This window comes from Salmo salar, chromosome 09, assembly GCF_965601325.2.
Source record: "Salmo salar chromosome 09, fSalSal1, whole genome shotgun sequence".
Lineage (NCBI taxonomy): Eukaryota > Metazoa > Chordata > Actinopteri > Salmoniformes > Salmonidae > Salmo > Salmo salar.
Window position 1 is genome coordinate 80524147 of NC_138299.1, and position 18813 is coordinate 80542959.

The following is an 18813-nucleotide window of genomic DNA, read 5'->3' on the forward strand; positions in this document are numbered from 1 at the left end:
ATTTCCTATTTTGGGGTGGACAGGGAGAGGTTGCTAAATTTCCCTGATTTTCCTGTGATTTATTTGAGCTGTCATGAACTGTCAAACAGTTGCAGCACACCCAATGTTTTCAGAACTATCCTCATATTTCCTCGCGCCTTCCTGCGTGCACAACACATCGAGAGAAATGTGTGGGCGCACGTGTATGTGGAGTCTGGGAGTTGTCAGAGTGCAGAGGCAAGGAGCGAGTGAGACAGAAAGAGAGAGGGAGAGATAGAGAGAGGGAGTGAGAGAGATGGAGGGGAGGGAGGGAGGGGGAGAGGGGAGGGGAGGGAGAGAGGGAGGGGGAGAGGGGAGGGAGGGAGAGAGAGAGAGTGTGTGAGTTAGAGAGGGAGTGAGGGAGTGAGAAAGAGAGGGAGGGAGGGAGCGTTCTCTCCCCGTGCACTTGGCAGTTAGTTGCGGGCTGCTGTGCTGTTGCTGTCGTGGCGGTGTGGCTGGTCGCGGGGAACTTTAGCACACTGGAGCCCGAAGTCCCACTCTCTCACCTGCGCAGTTTGGAGCTGCCATGGGTCTCGCGCCTGGATTTACAATCTTAATCATTCTGCCGGCCTTTCTTCACACAAGCGGCCTGTATATCGCCAGTAGCGTAGGTAGGTAAATGTGGGACAATATTTTGCTGTTTCCATACGCCGGGGGTCAATTGGGTAGACGCAACCTTCTGTGCGCACTGTGCGCTCAACAGCGTAGCCTAGGCTATAGTCTAGTTATATACATACACTAAAGCGTCCATTTTCAACTTAATAGATGGATGAAGGTTCCCGATACATTTCCCAGAGAATCGTCTCTCTCTGTGCTGTGGCATAAGGGCAGGCAGTGTTGTGAAGTGTGCGTTTCTCTCTCCTCTCCTCATCCCGATTGTGACGCGGGCGCGCGGTTCAGGTTTTCGGACAGTCAGGGCAGGAGAATTCACTTTGTCTTTGTAAAGGATGCAAGGTTTGTTTGCCATGCCTTATCTGATTAGGTGGAGATCGCTGCTATCGATTTGGTCACAGGACAGAAAGGTCGGATGTTATTGATTATAAATTAACATAATTCCGTTACATTTGAGAATAATAATAATAATAAACACAGCAAAATAATATCATTGCACAGTGCACACTTAGTATCTGATATCACACGTTTTACAGACAACTTTTTTATTTAGTGTGCATGGGGAAAACATAGCTTATTGAAACTGTTATTATAGGATCAGTCTGATGAGATCTTGAAGGAATCAGGTGCCTGGTACCTCTCCCTCATCCAGGGCTGTTCCTAGCTTTCTGGGGGCCCTAAGCCATATTTTGTGGACTGGTGCAGATAAAACATTTTTCAGTTTTAAAACAAATTGCATGCGATTCTACTCATTTTTCCATGGGGCAGAGAGAACTTTGCGCCCTGCGCCCTGCCGATGACGTGGATGTCGATTAAGGCAGCCCCCTGCACCTCTCTGATTCAGAGGGGTTGGGTTAAATGTGGAAGACACATTTCAGTTGAATGAATTCCCCTTCCCCCTAGAGGTCAGGGCGTCTGGGCATGTGCCTTGTGTGCCCGGTCAATAATTCAGCCATGATTGCAACAAGGTTTAGATAGATGGCTAAACTACCTTACCTAGCAATCTATTCAATGTTAGCTGACATGGGCTAATTGAGTGACTGTCAGTGACTGACATAACAAAAGGAAAACTGCTGATGCACAACCACATTTTGAAATTTCACATTGTGTATTCTACTATTCTAACTAACAGGAAGTTGAGACCCTGACTGACTTCCTGAAAAAAGTGCGGCCCCTAGCAGCCGCGAGGCCCAAGCGGCTATATATGTCACTTGTACCTATAAACGCCACTGTTCTCACCTACTTATTCTCACCACTGTTAGATAACAATATCCATTATAGACACTCATTATGCCTATAGTGATTAAAACACCATATCTATTATCTGTGTAAAGATATCCATTTCAGATATTAATAATAATATTGAGTGATATTGAGAAGGACAGCGGAGGGTTAGTGCCACACTGATATGATCTAGTGTTGTGGCTGTAAGTTGTGATATGTGGGCGAGGTGCTGCTTTCTGTCACTAGTGGTCCCGGAGGGAGCATCTATCTCTCTCTCTCTCTCTCTCTCTCTCTCTCTCTCTCTCTCTCTCTCTCTCTCACACACATCTAAAAGCCGCCTCAGAGGGAGGTGTCACTGTCAGTGTCACAGTTTTAGGGCGATGCGTCGCCAAGAAAACGGCCTGTAATGCTTAGAGACCTGGTTATGGGGAAGTAGTAATGACGCAATAGGCTAAAATAACTTTTATATGAATTAGGCTACATGATTACTTAGAAATATGTTGCATGTCTCCCCAAAGCTTGAGAGGACAACATTAATTTTGCACAACTTGCATTGATCAGAATAGATAATGATGAGGATGATAATACATTATGTTACACTATAAGGCCTATATCTATCTTACCATTGGAATCCTTTAAAACAATTATAATGAATTAGTTTGCCCTGGGTTTTCTGCTCTGTAGGCTAATCTCCTTGTGTTGTTGTCTCCTTGTGTGTCCACAAGGCGTTGTTATTAAGCCAACCAAGTGTTTCTTTACTCAACTGCATGCTATGGAAGTCAGCTCCATGGGAACCATGGCAGGCGGTGAGAAAACATTATTCAGCGTGTGAGAGTCGCAATTAGCACCTTGATCTTCTGCTGCTCTCTCTGTTGTCTCTGTGCTGCTGTGTGTGAGGAGAGGACTGAGAGGGAGAGAGACGCACACGCACCCAACGCACTGCCACTGCTGAGGCTGCCGTTTCCATGCGTGCAGCCCTGCAAGATGTGGGGTCACATCTGGGTTCAGAGGTGTGTGTGAGTGTGTGTGTGTGTTGGATAGGCTTATTTGATTGAAATCCATGCAGATTTTCTCAGTGATCAAGAAGTGATGCAATTAAGATGACCTTCTCTCTTTCCACCTTCTCTCCCTCTCTCTCTTTCTCTCTCTGTCATTCTCTAATATACCCCCTTACCTCCCATTTCCCTCTCTCTATCTCGCTGTCATTCTCTAATATACCCCCTTACCTCCCCTTTCCCTCTCTCTCTTTGTCATTCTCCAATATACCCTCTTACCTCCCCTTTCCCTCTCTCTCTCTCTGTCATTCTCTAATATACCCCCTTACCTCCCCCTTCCCTCTCTCTCTCTCTGTCATTCTCTAATATACCCCCTTACCTCCCCCTTCCCTCTCTCTCTCTCTCTCTCTGTCATTCTCTAATATACCCCCTTACCTCCCCCTTCCCTCTCTCTCTCTCTCTCTGTCATTCTCTAATATACCCCCTTACCTCGCCCTTCCCTCTCTCTCTCTCTCGCTATCATTCTCTAATATACCCCCTTACCTCCCCCTTCCCTCTCTCTCTCTCTCTCTGTCATTCTCTAATATACCCCCTTACCTCCCCCTTCCCTCTCTCTCTCTCGCTGTCATTCTCTAATATACCCCCTTACCTCCCCCTTCCCTCTCTCTCTCTCTCTCTGTCATTCTCTAATATACCCCCTTACCTCCCCCTTCCCTCTCTCTCTCTCTCGCTATCATTCTCTAATATACCCCCTTACCTCCCCTTTCTCTCTCTTTCTCTGTCATTCTCTAATATACCCCCTTACCTCCCCCTTCCCTCTCTCTCTCTCGCTGTCATTCTCTAATATACCCCCTTACCTCCCCTTTCTCTCTCTCTCTCTCTCTCTCTCTCTCTCTCTCTCTCTCTCTCTCTCTCTCTCTCTCTCTCTCTCTCTCTCTCTCTCTCTCTCTCTCTCTCACTGTCATTCTCTAATATACCCTATACCCCCTTACCTCCCCTTTCCCCCTCTCTCTCTCTCTCTCTCTCTCTCTCTCGCTGTCATTCTCTAATATGCCCCCTTACCTTCCATTTCCTTCTTTCTCTCACTGTCATTCTCTAATATACCCCCTTACCTCCCCTTTCTCTCTCTCTCTCTCTCTCTCTCTCTCTCTCTCTCTCTCTCTCTCTCACTGTCATTCTCTAATATACCCCCTTACCTCCCCTTTCTCTCTCTCTCTCTCTCTCTCTCACTCTCTCTCTCTCTCTCACTGTCATTCTCTAATATACCCCTTTCCCACTCTCTCTCTCTCTCTCTCTCTTGCTGTCATTCTCTAATATACCCCCTTACCTCCCCTTTCCCTCTCTCTCTCTCTCTCTCTCTCTCTCTCTCTCTCTCTCTCTCTCTCTCTCTCTCTCTCTCTCTCTCTCTCTCTCGCTGTCATTCTCTAATATGCCCCCTTACCTTCCATTTCCTTCTTTCTCTCACTGTCATTCTCTAATATACCCCCATACCTCCCCTTTCTTTCTCTCTCTCTCTCTCTCTCTCTCTCTCTCTCTCTCTCTCTCTCTCACTGTCATTCTCTAATATACCCCTTTCCCTCTCTCTCTCTCTCTCTCTCTCTCTCTCTCTCTCTCTCTCTCTCTCTCTCTCGCTGTCATTCTCTAATATGCCCCCTTACCTTCCATTTCCTTCTTTCTCTCTTCTCTAATTCTCTCATTCCTCCCCTTCATATCCTCTTTTCTTTTTCACTCTCCCTCTGCATTCCTCTCTCACCTTTCCTCTCAACTCCTATTTCTCCCATTCTCCTCTGCTCCCTTCCTCTCTTCTCCCCTCCTCTCTCTCACCCCCTATTCAGACTCCCTGCAGCATGTCCTGGGGGAGTATGGACTGGTGAGGCCCGTGAGCGTGGATGCAGACGGCCGCTTCTTGTCCCACGCTGTGTCAGTCGACCTGGTGGGTGCGGGGCAGTCCCGTAGGCGCTGGAGGAGAGAGGCTGGAGAGAACGGGGGAGAAGGAGAAAGAGGTGAAGAAAAAGAGGGAATGTACGAGGAGGAGGACGGAGGGCCCCTACACAGACAGCTTTACTACAACGTCACCGTCTTCGGCCGGGAGTTCCACCTGCGTCTGCGTCACAACGCGCGACTGGTGGCCCCCGGAGCCAAGATGGAGTGGCACGACGATGACGACAGCAACGGGACAGCCACGCGCTCCGAGCTACTGCAGGGAGACTGTTTCTATGTGGGTGATGTCACAGACACACCCGGAACCACCGTAGCCATCAGCAACTGCGACGGCCTGGTGAGTTTTGGTTGTTTCGGTTACTGTAGAGTCAATGCAATCCACTGAGCACATTATGACTGCTCTCCAATGGGAACATTTCTCTCAGCACTATTACATGCTGTACTAGGGTTGTCCTTCTCCCTGCTCCTCTTTTCTACCCTGTACTAGGGTTGTCCTTCTCCCTGCTCCTCTTTTCTACCCTGTACTAGGGTTGTCCTTCTTCCTGCTCCTCTTTACCCTGTACTAGGGTTGTCCTTCTTCCTGCTCCTCTTTTCTACCCTGTACTAGGGTTGTCCTTCTTCCTGCTCCTCTTTTCTACCCTGTACTAGGGTTGTCCTTTCTGCTCCTCTTTTCTACCCTGTACTAGGGTTGTCCTTCTTCCTGCTCCTCTTTTCCACCCTGTACTAGGGTTGTCCTTCTTCCTGCTCCTCTTTTCTACCCTGTACTAGGGTTGTCCTTCTTCCTGCTCCTCTTTTCTACCCTGTACTAGGGTTGTCCTTCTTCCTGCTCCTCTTTTCCACCCTGTACTAGGGTTGTCCTTCTTCCTGCTTCTCTTTTCTACCCTGTACTAGGGTTGTCCTTCTTCCTGCTTCTCTTTTCTACCCTGTACTAGGGTTGTCCTTCTTCCTGCTCCTCTTTCTACCCTGTACTAGGGTTGTCCTTCTTCCTGCTTCTCTTTTCTACCCTGTACTAGGGTTGTCCTTCTTCCTGCTCCTCTTTTCCACCCTGTACTAGGGTTGTCCTTCTTCCTGCTTCTCTTTTCTACCCTGTACTAGGGTTGTCCTTCTTCCTGCTTCTCTTTTCTACCCTGTACTAGGGTTGTCCTTCTTCCTGCTCCTCTTTCTACCCTGTACTAGGGTTGTCCTTCTTTTTGCTCCTCTTTTCTACCCTGTACTAGGGTTGTCCTTCTTCCTGCTCCTCTTTCTACCCTGTACTAGGGTTGTCCTTCCTGCTCCTCTTTTCTACCCTGTACTAGGGTTGTCCTTCTTTCTGCTCCTCTTTTCTACCCTGTACTAGGGTTGTCCTTCTTTTTGCTCCTCTTTTCTACCCTGTACTAGTGTTGTCCTTCTTCCTGCTCCTCTTTACTACCCTGTACAGTATTTGCTGATTGGTGAGCTTGGTCAAGCTCTGTAGTTTATGAACATCTAGCTCATTTGACTGGATGAGATGTGCTGGTGATGTTTCTGATTTGTAAATCTGTTTTGGATTGTGCCAAGATGGCGTCTCTCCGTTCAATGGCCTGTAAAGCATGTGGAGTGAGGTTATCAGTCACCAATCCTATCCCCTTCTTTAGAATGTGTGTGTGTGTGTGTGCATGTGTCAACGACTGCAAGACAGCGAGAGGAATCATGTCCGAGTTTCCATAGGAACGCCCAGTGCAGTTAATGGACCAATAAGAAAGAGAGCACTAATCCTCTCTGCCAATAACAGCTAGTTTCCAGCTTTCCCATCCCCACTCAGACCATTATACAGATAGTCCTAGCAAAATTCTTGCTTGAGAAATTGCTCTTGCTAAGAAGCTATTTTTGTTTCTTTAAAACTGTTTTGATTGAAAACAATCACAGTAAAGTCATTCATTGTTACCCAGAAATGATTTGATATTGAGATAAAAATGGCTGCATTGGACCTTTAAGAAGATAAATTGTAGAAATAGGCAGGGTTTATGACTTTGTGACTATGTTAACTAGTGACGACCCCTTGACTTCTCTCTGGTAACTGAACCATGTTATGTAGGTACTGGATTTTGGAAAATGAATGAACTGAATGATGTGTTTGGAGGGAGGGAGGGAGAGAGAGACTGTGACCAGCTGGTGAGGTCTTGTTGAGGAGATACAGGAGACTCCTGTACACTGTTGGCTGGGAAGGTGGAAGAGAATTGGTTTCACTTTGAAATGAAGTTCAGTACAGAAATCCTAACCTAGACTCTTGGAATATTTATGCATGAGTGTGTGTGGTTATAAACCTCTGTCCCGCTAATGGCTTTCCCCCTGGCCTAGCATACTTGGTCAAAGCTACAGAGGCTGTTTTTTGACGTGTGTGTGCTTGTGTGTGTGTGTGTGTGTGTGTGTTATTCTCTGCTCTCCTCTATGCATTAGAGAGATTACATTTAGAACTGATTATCAATGGGATCTCTTTTGGGCCCAGACCTTCACTACTCTGCGTCTCTATTGGGCCCAGACCTTCACTACTCTACATCTCTATTGGGCCCAGACCTTCACTACTCTACATTTCTATTGGGCCCAGACCTTCACTACTCTGCGTCTCTATTGGGCCCAGAGCTTCACTACTCTACATCTCTATTGGGCCCAGACCTTCACTACTCTACATCTCTATTGGGCCCAGACCGACACTACTCTACATTTCTATTGGGCCCAGACCTTCACTACTCTACATCTCTTTTGGGCCCAGACTTTCACTACTCTACGTCTCTATTGGGCCCAGACCTTCACTACTCTACATTTCTATTTGGCCTGACCTTCACTACTCTACATCTATATTGGGTCCAGACCTTCACTACTGTACATCTCTATGGGGCCCAGACCTTCACTACTCTACATCTATATTGGGCCCAGAACTTCACTACTCTACATCTCTATGGGGCCCAGACCTTCACTACTCTACATCGCTATGGGGCCCAGACCTTCACTACTCTGCATCTCTATGGGGCCCAGACCTTCACTACTCTGCATCTCTATGGGGCCCAGACCTTCACTACTCTGCATCTCTATGGGGCCCAGACCTTCACTACTCTACATCTCTATTGGGCCCAGACCTTCACTACTCTACATCTCTATTGGGCCCAGACCTTCACTACTCTACATCTCTATAGACAGACAGACAGACAGACAGACAGACAGACAGACAGACAGACAGACAGACAGACAGACAGACAGACAGACAGACAGACAGACAGACAGACAGACAGACAGACAGACAGACAGACAGACAGACAGACAGACAGACAGACAGACAGACAAAGGGATGGGCGGATGTTAGACCTATCATTATACCTGCTACAGCTCAGCAACAGGTGGGAGAACACCTGGCCAGCGGAGACATGTATTACACACACACCTGGTCACAGCTGGGAAGCTAGCAGCCCACATGGTCACACAGCGCTCCAGCTTATGGCAGATACATGCATGGTGAATACAGACTTCAGAACGAGCCAGACAAACCTCACCAGGCATAGAGAAGTGATCCGCGATGTAGGGTGATCAGAGAGCGTTTCCCTCTCTTTCATCTGTTCTCTTTATCCCCCCCTTCTCTCCCCCTCCATCTCCTTTTTATCTCGATCTACCCTCTCTCTCTCTCTCTCTCTCTCTCTCTCTCTCCCTATCCCCCCTTCTCTCTCCCTCTCTTTCTCTTTCCCTGTCTTTCCCACAGCCACCAGCGGTAGAGACAGGTTGGATAGATTTTCTAATGATGCTATTAAAAGTGCCGGGGGAAGGAGGGGGGAGGAGGAAGAGAGAGAGAGAGAGAGAGAGAGAGAGAGAGAGAGAGAGAGAGATTGGTCCTTTAGCAGGTTGTCGTGTCTGTTTTCTAGTAGTGTTCTATCACCTAGGGTGAAGGGTGTTGCACTCTCTCTCCTTCCTATGGTGGATGAACTGGGGAAACAGCATAGTTTGTTGTCTATATTTGGTTGTCCCTGTGCTGTAATGTATGTAGATTGTTGAACGATATGTTAGAGACCGCCTTTAGGCTTCGCGTTTTGTAGCCCCTAGGTGTGTGCATGTGTCTGTCTGTCTGTGTTATTAGTGCACAGCATGAGCTGGGAGAAACTTGTCTATTTTTGTATTTGCGTTGAAAACAGGCTTTCATAACCGCCTCGGAATCCAGACACAAGCGGAAACACCAAAGGCATTTACAGGTGTTCCAAAAGGATTGTTCTAGATCCGATTGGATTTGCCAAGGTCCCCAACAATGGAATTTTTCATTTTGTGATGTTATTCTTGAATGCGCTACATGTTGTGGGTACACATCCATTTAAATGCTTTTTCACCGTGCTATTCAAGTTAAATACGATGTCACTATCTGCCTATAAATACCACCTGCCAGGCAATAATGGTAAATAATCATTTGTTCTTATTCTGCCTGCTAAAATAAAGGTTAAATAAACATAATAAATATGTAAATGGTTTCTGAGTCTATTCTTTATTAAGTTCCACAGTCCTTCTTGTTGCTGTGTAACAGAGTCATTCCTCACGAAACTAAGGAAAAACAAGACCATGATTTGGGGGATTTTCACAAAATGTAATCCATAAAATAGTATTTTGGAGCAAGGATTGTTTACATATATTTGACATTTGTATCTAGGAGCATAATTGAGAGATAATTACTCAAAGTTGGCATATTTATTCAATTTTAGCCTTACCCAGGCGTCCTTTAAGACTCCATAATGTTTAATCCATAGATTCTACAAAGCAAAAATGTGTGTAATATGTGTAATTTATCACTTGCTCGGTAATATGATTACCATTTTGATTTTAATTAAAAAAAACATGAATTTATGAATATTGAAAAATGTAAACATTAATATTGAAATAATTTTGCATATGTTTTAATGTATTGTTGAATATAATATACTCTACAGGCATATCAACGTTCCAGAGTGGGATCTCTTCTAGTTTTAAAGTTCTGGCCCATTTTATACAGACAAACATCATTGTCAATATAACCAATCACAGCCCCCCTTTCACTTGTATCATTGCACATCCTGCAAATCACCAGCAGAGGGCGACCATTTTGAATCCATTTTCACATTCATTCTGTTGGTAATACTTACAAATTGGATCATAACTCTAAATGTAGCAGAGATCCCACTCTGATATGCCCATACAATATATAATGTTATGTTCAAAATATATTGAAATGTTCAACAAGCTCTTACAGTCTCAGTAAAGAATTAGACATTCATCAATGTTTCTCAAACGTCACATTTTGAAGTTGTTGCTAATGTCACATTTCAAAGTCTTTAAGGTTAAATTTAGGCCTTAACTCTGAATATGTAAAGTTAGGGTTAAGTTTAATAATTAACAAGGTTAGGCATGAACTCAGAATGGTTAGGGTAAGGGTTAAGGTTTGGGATACGTTTAAAACAAAAATATCAGAAATTATCACTGGCAGTGGTGGAAAAAGTACCCAATTGTCATACTTGAATAAAAGTATAGATACCTCAATACAAAGTTACTCAAGTAAAAGTGAAAGTCACCCAGTAAAATACTACTTGAGTAAAAGTCTAAAATGATTTGGTTTTAAATATACTTCAGTATCAAAATTAAATGTAATTGCTCAAATATATTTAAGTAGCAAAAGTAAAAGTATAAATCATTTTAAATATCTTATATTAAGCAAAGCAGAAGGGAGCATTTTCTTGTTTTTAAAATGTACGGATAGCCAGGGGCTCACTCCAACACTCCAACATATTATTAACGGAAGATGCATTTGTGTTTAGTCCGGAGGCAGTAGGGATGACCACGTGTTCTCTTGATAAGTGCGTGAATTTTCCTGTCCTGCTAAGCTAAGAATTCAAAATATAATGAGTACTTTTGGTTGTCAGGGAAAATGTATGGAGTATAAAGTACAATATATTCTTTAGGAATGTAGTGAAGGTAAAGTAAAAGTTGTCAAATGTAAATAGTAAAGTAAAGTACAGATACCCCCAAAAATTACTTAATGAAGTACTTTAAAGTATTTTTACACCACTGATCACTGGATTTGAACATGCAACCATGGAAACCAGAGGCAGATGCTTACACCCATCAATCACTCCTGTCTACAACATCCTAGAAAAACCGAAGTCTCCTTGAAGGTAACAGTCCTCACCGTTGCCCCTAGTGGCCAGTTTCCACATAATCTCCCGACCTCCTCAGACCTGCATGGATGTCAAGTACTGACTTGTATCATGGGTGTCCTGCCTGAAAAAAATTGCCAAGTCAAACATTTTAGGTATATATTTTTTAATCAAAGTACTACTCATATTACAGAGAATGCTGTATAGCTTCATATGACATCTATGTTCGCTTTGTATCACCTACAGATGAAACACTATGGAGTCTTAAAAGAGGCCTGGGTGAGGCCAAAAGTATGCCAACTTTGATAAATTATTACTCAATGATGCTTTTAGATACAAATGTTAAATATATGTGAACAATCCTTCCTCCAAAGGAATATTTATTACATTTTGTGAAAATCCTCCAAATCATGGTATTTTTTTGTTTGGGTTTCATGAAGAATCTCAAAGGAGAGATACTCTACAGATACTGTACTGTTCAGTCTTTCCATCCCACCCCAGTATCACATGTCAGCAGAGGACTTAATCATGCCAGTTTACAGCCCAGCCAGTCACATCAGGCAGGCGTGGCAGTGTTTAGGCTGGGATCTGATGATCACAATAACAAACTCACACCAAGTGCCAATGACACGTCCATTTACCCCAGACAGCCCCGTAACAAACACAGTCATTACATCTACATTATAAAGCCACAGAAAACCATTCAGCCAGGCCAGGTAGTGGTGCGGCATGGGGGGCTTGGGCCTCTATAGGTCTCTACAATGTGTGTTTCATTCACACACACAGCAAGGGTCAGGCGATAAGCAGCTCTCCACTGTAATCAGCTCAAATTGAAATGATGACATAAATTACAGAGCAGCACTACAGCTGTTATTAACCCCGGTTGTCCCGGAGTGGTTGAAAGAGAAGAGAGAGACGGGGCTGCAGGGAGAGCTGGGTACAGGAGCGCAAAGGCTGGCTGGGTATGAATGAGAAAGAGAAAGAGAGAGAGACTGACTCCACCATGCAGCGTAGCCCACTCAGACACTCAAACACACAATTACTCAATCTAGGCAGCTATTATCAGGCAGTCAGTGGTAGGAACACTCTGACAGAGGTACGCTACTGTTGCGGTACATAGCTCAGAGCACAGCAGAGCAGAGCATGCTTTTACCACAGTTGTGATTACTGCCTGTCTCTTACTCACTGCACTTAACCAGCCCCCCTGTTTTCCTCTCTCTCCCTCTAGCGATCTTTCTCTCCCTCTCATGCTCTCTCTCTTTTTCTCTCTCTCTCTCTCTCTCTCTCTCTCTCTCTCTCTCTCTCTCTCTCTCTCTCTCTCTCTCTCTCTCACACTCTCTCTCGTTCTCTCGCTCTCTCATTCTCTCGCTCTCTCTCTTCCATTAAAAAACTGCTGGCACAGAATACTAGGAGAATCTGAGCATGAGGAAAAGGCTTCCCCAAAGTAAATGTATCTGTGATGTCACAATGAGGACAGTGGAAGGTCACAATGAGGTTAGGCTTGGGCGGTATCCAGATTGTCATACCTTCATACCGACTTGTCATCCTGGGATATTTGTTAATAACGGCACTAAGCCTCTGTAATCCAAGGTTAGCATTGCTAACAAGTACATGTAAAGTCCCATAGAAAATGCTAGCTAAATGCTAACATTGCGAACATTTTATACAGACTCTGAAAAATAATTTGCAACTCAAAAAGTTATACAAGGATCATCAATGCAACTGATTTTTTTATGTGTGATATCCGGTTCTGGTGGCATGCATTGAAACACTTGGCTTTCTTTTGCAAATTACTATGAAATAACAGACTTATTTCCTAAAACTTGTCAATACTAAACATCATATTAAGGTTTGGGATGTTCATTGTGTGACAAGAAATAATTAGCAGGTCTATTAAGCTCCAGCAGCTTGAATTTGTCCATCCACAGTTCAACTGTGGGAACATGGCGTCTTGCAACACCAGACAACAGAAAGAGCAGGCCGCTACTATCCGAGAGATTGTTTGTGAGGAGATTACCTCTGCCCCCAACTGCAATTAAAATCGGTAAATTAATCATTGGCAGTGTTCACTGCTGAAGTGGATACCTATTCAACTAAAGTGGAAAGTCTGAAGAAGACAGCCAATGCCACAGAGGGGTGACTTCATGACCCGGGAACAGTGTGAGCTAAATTAGAAGGGATAATCAATCTCCTAAAAGAGAAAAACAGAATCACTCAGTAATCATTCCTGTACATTCAATGTGTGGGTCACAGGACTTGAAACTGGTGTGGAAGCAGGCATCCCCAACTTCTTTCATTAGCTTTTCTATGAACTGTTCGGGCAGGAGAAGCTGGGTCCCATGCCTGATTAACATAGATCACCGCACGGGTTAATTCTGAAATAGCTCTCGTTGTATGATTGTATGAATCCACAGCTTTCAGATAGGGCTTCATCTACCAGGCAAGAATTATCTTGACCTTCCAGAACCCAACACACATGTTTTCCACTGCAAGGTAGCTCAAGACTTCATTGAGAAGCACATCACACCCAACACACAAGGGGACAAGCCGACAGATGGAACACCCATGTTTGGCTCATTATTCAGGTATGCTATCCATGCACAATCATGTAGCCTAGCCACTGGTGGAAAAGTACCCAATTGTCATACTTGAGGAAAAGTAAATAGAAAATAGAAAATGTCTCAAGTAAAAGTGAAAGTCATCCAGTAAAATACTACTTAAGTAAAAGTCTAAAAGTTTCTGGTTTTAAATTTACTTAAATGCCTCGCAAAGAAGGACACCAATTAGTAGATGGGTAAAAAAAAACAGCAGACATTGAATATCTCTTTGAGCATGGTGAATTCATTAATTACAATTTGGATGGTGTATCAAAAATACAGGCATCCTTCTTAACTCAGTTGCCAGAGAGGAAGGAAACAACTCAGGAATTTCACCATGAGGACAATGGTGACTTTAATTAAAACAGTTAAAGAGTTTAATGGCTGTGATAGGAGAAAACAGGATGGTTCAACAACCTTGTAGTTACTCCACAATACGAACCTAAATGATAGAGTGAAAAGAAAGAAGCCTGTACCGAATAAAAATAGTCCAAAACATGCATCTTGTTTGCAACAAGTCACTAAAGAAAAACTGTAAAAAATGTGTCAAAGAAATTAAATTGATGTCCTGAATACAAAGCATTGCTTTTGGTGCAAATCCAACACAACACATCACTGAGTGCCACTCTTCATATTTTCAAGCCTGGTGGTGGCTGCATCTTGTTAGGGGTATGCTTTTCATCGGCAAGGACTAGGGTGTTTCTTGAGAATAAAAATAAATGGAATAAAGCTAATCACAGGCAAAATCCTTGAGGAAAACCTGCTTCAGTCTGCTTTTCAACAGACACTGGGAGACAAATTCATCTTTCAGCAGGACAATAACCTAAAACACAAGAATAAATATACACTGGAGTTGCTTACCAAGACAACATTGAATGTTCCAGAGTGGCCTAGTGTTGACTTAAATCAGCTGGAATCTATGGCAAGACTTGAAAATGGTTGACATGCAATGATCAACAACCAACTTGGAGTGCTGCATCAGATGACCTGGTGTTCACAATCACCCGACCTCAACCCAAATGAGATGGTTTGGTATGAGTTGGACTGCAGAGTGAAGGAAAAGCAGCCAACAAGTGCTCAGCATATGTGGGAACTCCTTCAAGACTGTTGGAAAAGCATTCCAGATGAAGCTGGTTGAGAGAATGCCAAGAGTGTGCAAATCTGTCATCAAGGCAAAGGGTGGCTACTTTGAAGAATAAAAACTATATTTTGATTTGTTTAACACTTTTTTGGTTACTACATGATTCCATATGTGTTATTTCATAGTTTTGATGTCTTCACTCTTGTCCTGCAATGTAGAAAATAGTAAAAATAAAGAAAAACCCTGGAATAAGGAGGTGTGTCCAAACTTTTGACTGGTACTGTATATATAACAGCACTTACAGTTGACCAGGACAGCTCTAGCATGGCAGAAATTTGATGAACTGACTTGTTGGAAAGTTGGCATCCTATTAAGGTGCTACATTGAAAGTCACTGACCTCTTTAGCACATGGCTGTGTGCTCGATTCTATACACCTGTCAGCAACAGGTGTGGCTAAAATGGCCAAATCCACTAATTTGAAGGGGTGTCCACATGCTGTTGTATATATAGTGTATATACCTATTTTCATATTTTTTACTTTCTTTGCTTTCAGGCCTACGGGAAGGGGTGGTATGGCGAGAGTTTTCTCTGGTGGCCGGGAAGCAACCTTGTAATGTATTTTTCGTTATGTGTCAGACCGCAAGACTGGCTGTCGCCATTGGCTTCAACTAATGGATGTTAATAAAAATCATGAAAAAAAAAAATGTCTGGGGACTACCAGTAAGCGTCATAATAAAAAATTATGTGACAGGTGAAATGAAGAATGCAATCTTCTTTCTCCTAACGTATTACACAAGTTGAATGCAGGTATTTACTATTTATATTTATAAAATAAACTTCAAAGAAATAGCTTAAATGGTATTGAAGGTATTGAAAAACCATCCTGTGACTATTTCTAAATAACTAGGTATACGGTATATACAGTATACCGCCCAAGCATAAATGAGGTCAGTGGAATTTATCTGTGATGTCACAATGAGGTTAGTCAACTGTATCTGTGACATCACAATGAGGTCAGCTGTCTGGCTGTCCGTCTGGCTGTCCGTCTGGCTGTCCGTCTGGCTGTCCGTCTGGCTGTCCGTCTGGCTGTCCGTCTGGCTGTCCGTCTGGTTGTCCGTTGGCCGCTGGCTGTCCGTCTGGCTGTCTGGCTGTGTGCTGTTCCCACCAACATCTCCAGCTCTCCTCTGGATGCAGTGTTAGCTGGTTTACCTCAGATCTGAGGATCAGGTGTCTTTGTACTCCCAAACCATCTGTAGTCTGGAGTTTTCCCAGAGCCCTGTGTGTACTGGTGTGTTTGTAATCTTCACAAACAAAATACATAAGAGTGGGAGGGAGGGAGGGAGGGAGAGAGAGAGGGAGCAGAAGAAAGACTGATGGATTCTCTATGTACCCAACCAGAGCATCAACAACAACAACAACAACAATACCATTACCGGCACCACCTGCTCAGAGTCAGACCACAGTCAGACAGGAAGGAAGGATTCAAGTGGTGTCCCTGATCAGCATATATAAACTCTGGTATTTCCTATCTCTTTCTCATTGATCAACAGTGCACAGCTTAACCACTAGTATCTCTATAGTTGGATAGTATGACAGATAAACCCCAATTGGCCCCCTGTCCAGGAAGGCTTTCTCAAGCTGATGTGCACTGGGGTTGACCAATATGGGCGAGGGGGCAGGAGGTACATTTGGCATTAGGACAAGTATACAGTTCTGGAAAAAATTAAGAGACCACTGCAAAATGATCAGTTTCTCTGGTTTTACTATTTATAGGCATGTGTTTTGGTAAAATGAATATTTTGTTTTATTCTATAAACTACTGACAACATTTCTCTCAAATTCCAAATAAAAATATTGTCATTTAGAGCATTTATTTGCAGAAAATGACAACTGGTCAAAATAACAAAAAAAATGCAGTGTTGTCAGACCTCGAATAATGCAAAGAAATTAAGTTCATATTCATTTTTAAACAACACAATACTAATGTTTTAACTAAGGAAGAGTTCAGAAATCAATATTTGGTGGAATAACCCTGATTATTTACATTTACATTACATTTACATTTAAGTCATTTAGCAGACGCTCTTATCCAGAGCGACTTACAAAATGGTGCATTCACCTTATGATATCCAGTGGAACAACCACGTTACAATAGTGCATCTAAATCTTTTAAGGGGGGGGGGGGGGGTTAGAAGGATTACTTTATCCTATCCTAGGTATTCCTTAAAGAGGTTCTGTTCCTTCTACTTCCTGGCCCGTATCCACAAAGCATCTCAGAGTAGGAGTGTTGTTCTAGGATCAGTTTAGCCTTTTAGTTCATAATGAATATGATTGTATGGACAAATCATAGACAGCTCTTCTACTCTGAGATGCTTTGTGGATACGGGCCCAGGTCTCGATAAATAGGGATTGGTGGAAGCTCATTTAGATTGTTTCTTTCTTGGAAGTATGTGTATATTTTGTTAAATGTGTCCTATTTGTTGTTGTTGTTTTAGTTGGTTGAATGTTTTGCGATGCGATTCCTGGTTTGCCGTCTGTGTGTCCGTCTGGCCTTTCTGCCTGTCTATCTATCTCTCTGGCTGTGTGTGGAGGAGCTCAGCTTTGGATGCAGGCAGTGAAGTAACAGAAATCTCACTCGATTACACAAATTTCCACCCTTGTCCAAAAAAATCTGTGTTTTTGTTTTGAAATAGATGTTTCAATTTGTTCGTTTTCCCCCCCAAATGTGTTATGTTTTGGATCTTTGTATTTGCAGGGCGGAGTCCTGTCTCTCTCTCTCTCTCTCTCAACATTCATAATAGCGAATGCTCTGTGGTTGCTGTCTGAAAGACAGAAAAAAAAGAATATTGATCTGATACTTTGATGTTTGTGATTGATAGCCTGCCAATCTGTACAGTAGGAGGGAGCTTTAGAGATGACATGATACAATGATAATGACACAACAAGTATCAGAATCATCTATCTGAATGACTCAACATAGTGGCATTGCTGTAAGATGACCTTGCCATTAGTGCCTTGTAAAAAATCCATATCTGGGTAAAATACCATTGAGTAATCACTGTTCTACTCACACCTTGAATCAAGGCCAGGGCATTAGCACCCTATCATCAGAACAGTGCTAGGTCTTCACAGTAACCTATCATCAGTTCAATACTAGGTCTTCACAGTACCCTATGATCAGTCACAGTGCTAGGTCTTCACAGTACCCTATCATCAGTCACAGTGCTAGGTCATCACAGTACCCTTTCATCAGCCGCAGTGCTAGGTCTTCACAGTACCCTAGCATCAGTTCAGTGCTAGGTCTTCACAGTACCCGATCATCAGCCACAGTGCTAGGTCTTCACAGTACCCTATCATCAGTTCAGTACTAGGTCTTCACAGTACCCTATCATCAGTTCAGTACTAGGTCTTCACAGTACCCTATCATCAGTTCAGTACTAGGACTTCACAGTACCCAATCATCAGTCACAGTGCTAGGTCTTCACAGTACCCCATCATCAGTCACAGTGCTAGGTCTTCACAGTACCCTATCATCAGTCACAGTGCTAGGTCTTCACAGTACCCAATCATCAGTTACAGTGCTAGGTCTTCACAGTACCCTATCATCAGTCACAGTGCTAGGTCTTCACGGAACCCTATCATCAGTTCAGTGCTAGGTCTTCACAGTACCCTATCATCAGTTCAGTACTAGGTCTTCACAGTACCCTATCATCAGTTCAGTACTAGGTCTTCACAGTACCCTATCATCAGTTCAGTACTAGGTCTTCACAGTACCCTATCATCAGTTCAGTACTAGGTCTTCACAGTACCCTATCATCAGTCACAGTGCTAGGTTTTCACAGTACCCTATCATCAGTTCAGTACTAGGTCTTCACAGTACCCTATCATCAGTCACAGTGCTAGGTCTTCACAGTACCCTATCATCAGTCACAGTGCTAGATCTTCATAGTACCCTATCATCAGTCACAGTGCTAGGTCTTCACAGTACCCTATCATCAGTCACAGTGCTAGGTCTTCACAGTACACTATCATCAGTTTAGTGCTAGTTCTTCACAGTACCCTTTCATCAGTCACAGTGCTAGGTCTTCACAGCACCCTATCATCGTTCTGTTAGGAGCAAACCGAACCTAGTACGCAGACACCTTAATCCTCTAACATTGTTCCTCTCAAGGAGAGACCAGGGGAACTGGGCTGGACTGGGTGTAGGGCTGTGGACAGCATAGAGAGACCA

The 18813-nt window shown here is 43.6% G+C and overlaps 1 protein-coding gene across 1 annotated transcript in view; it reads left to right on the forward strand.

Annotated features, from left to right (window-relative positions):
- Positions 1-353: 353 nt before the first annotated feature.
- The window catches only part of LOC106611949 (A disintegrin and metalloproteinase with thrombospondin motifs 2), a 199305-nt gene continuing 180845 nt past the window's right edge, over positions 354-18813 (forward strand). Inside the window, exons 1-2 of the mRNA XM_045724030.2 lie at positions 354-629; positions 4685-5127. Coding sequence (XP_045579986.1) covers positions 545-629; positions 4685-5127 — 528 coding nt within the window. The 5' untranslated portion in view covers positions 354-544. The remainder of the gene's footprint in view (positions 630-4684; positions 5128-18813) is intronic.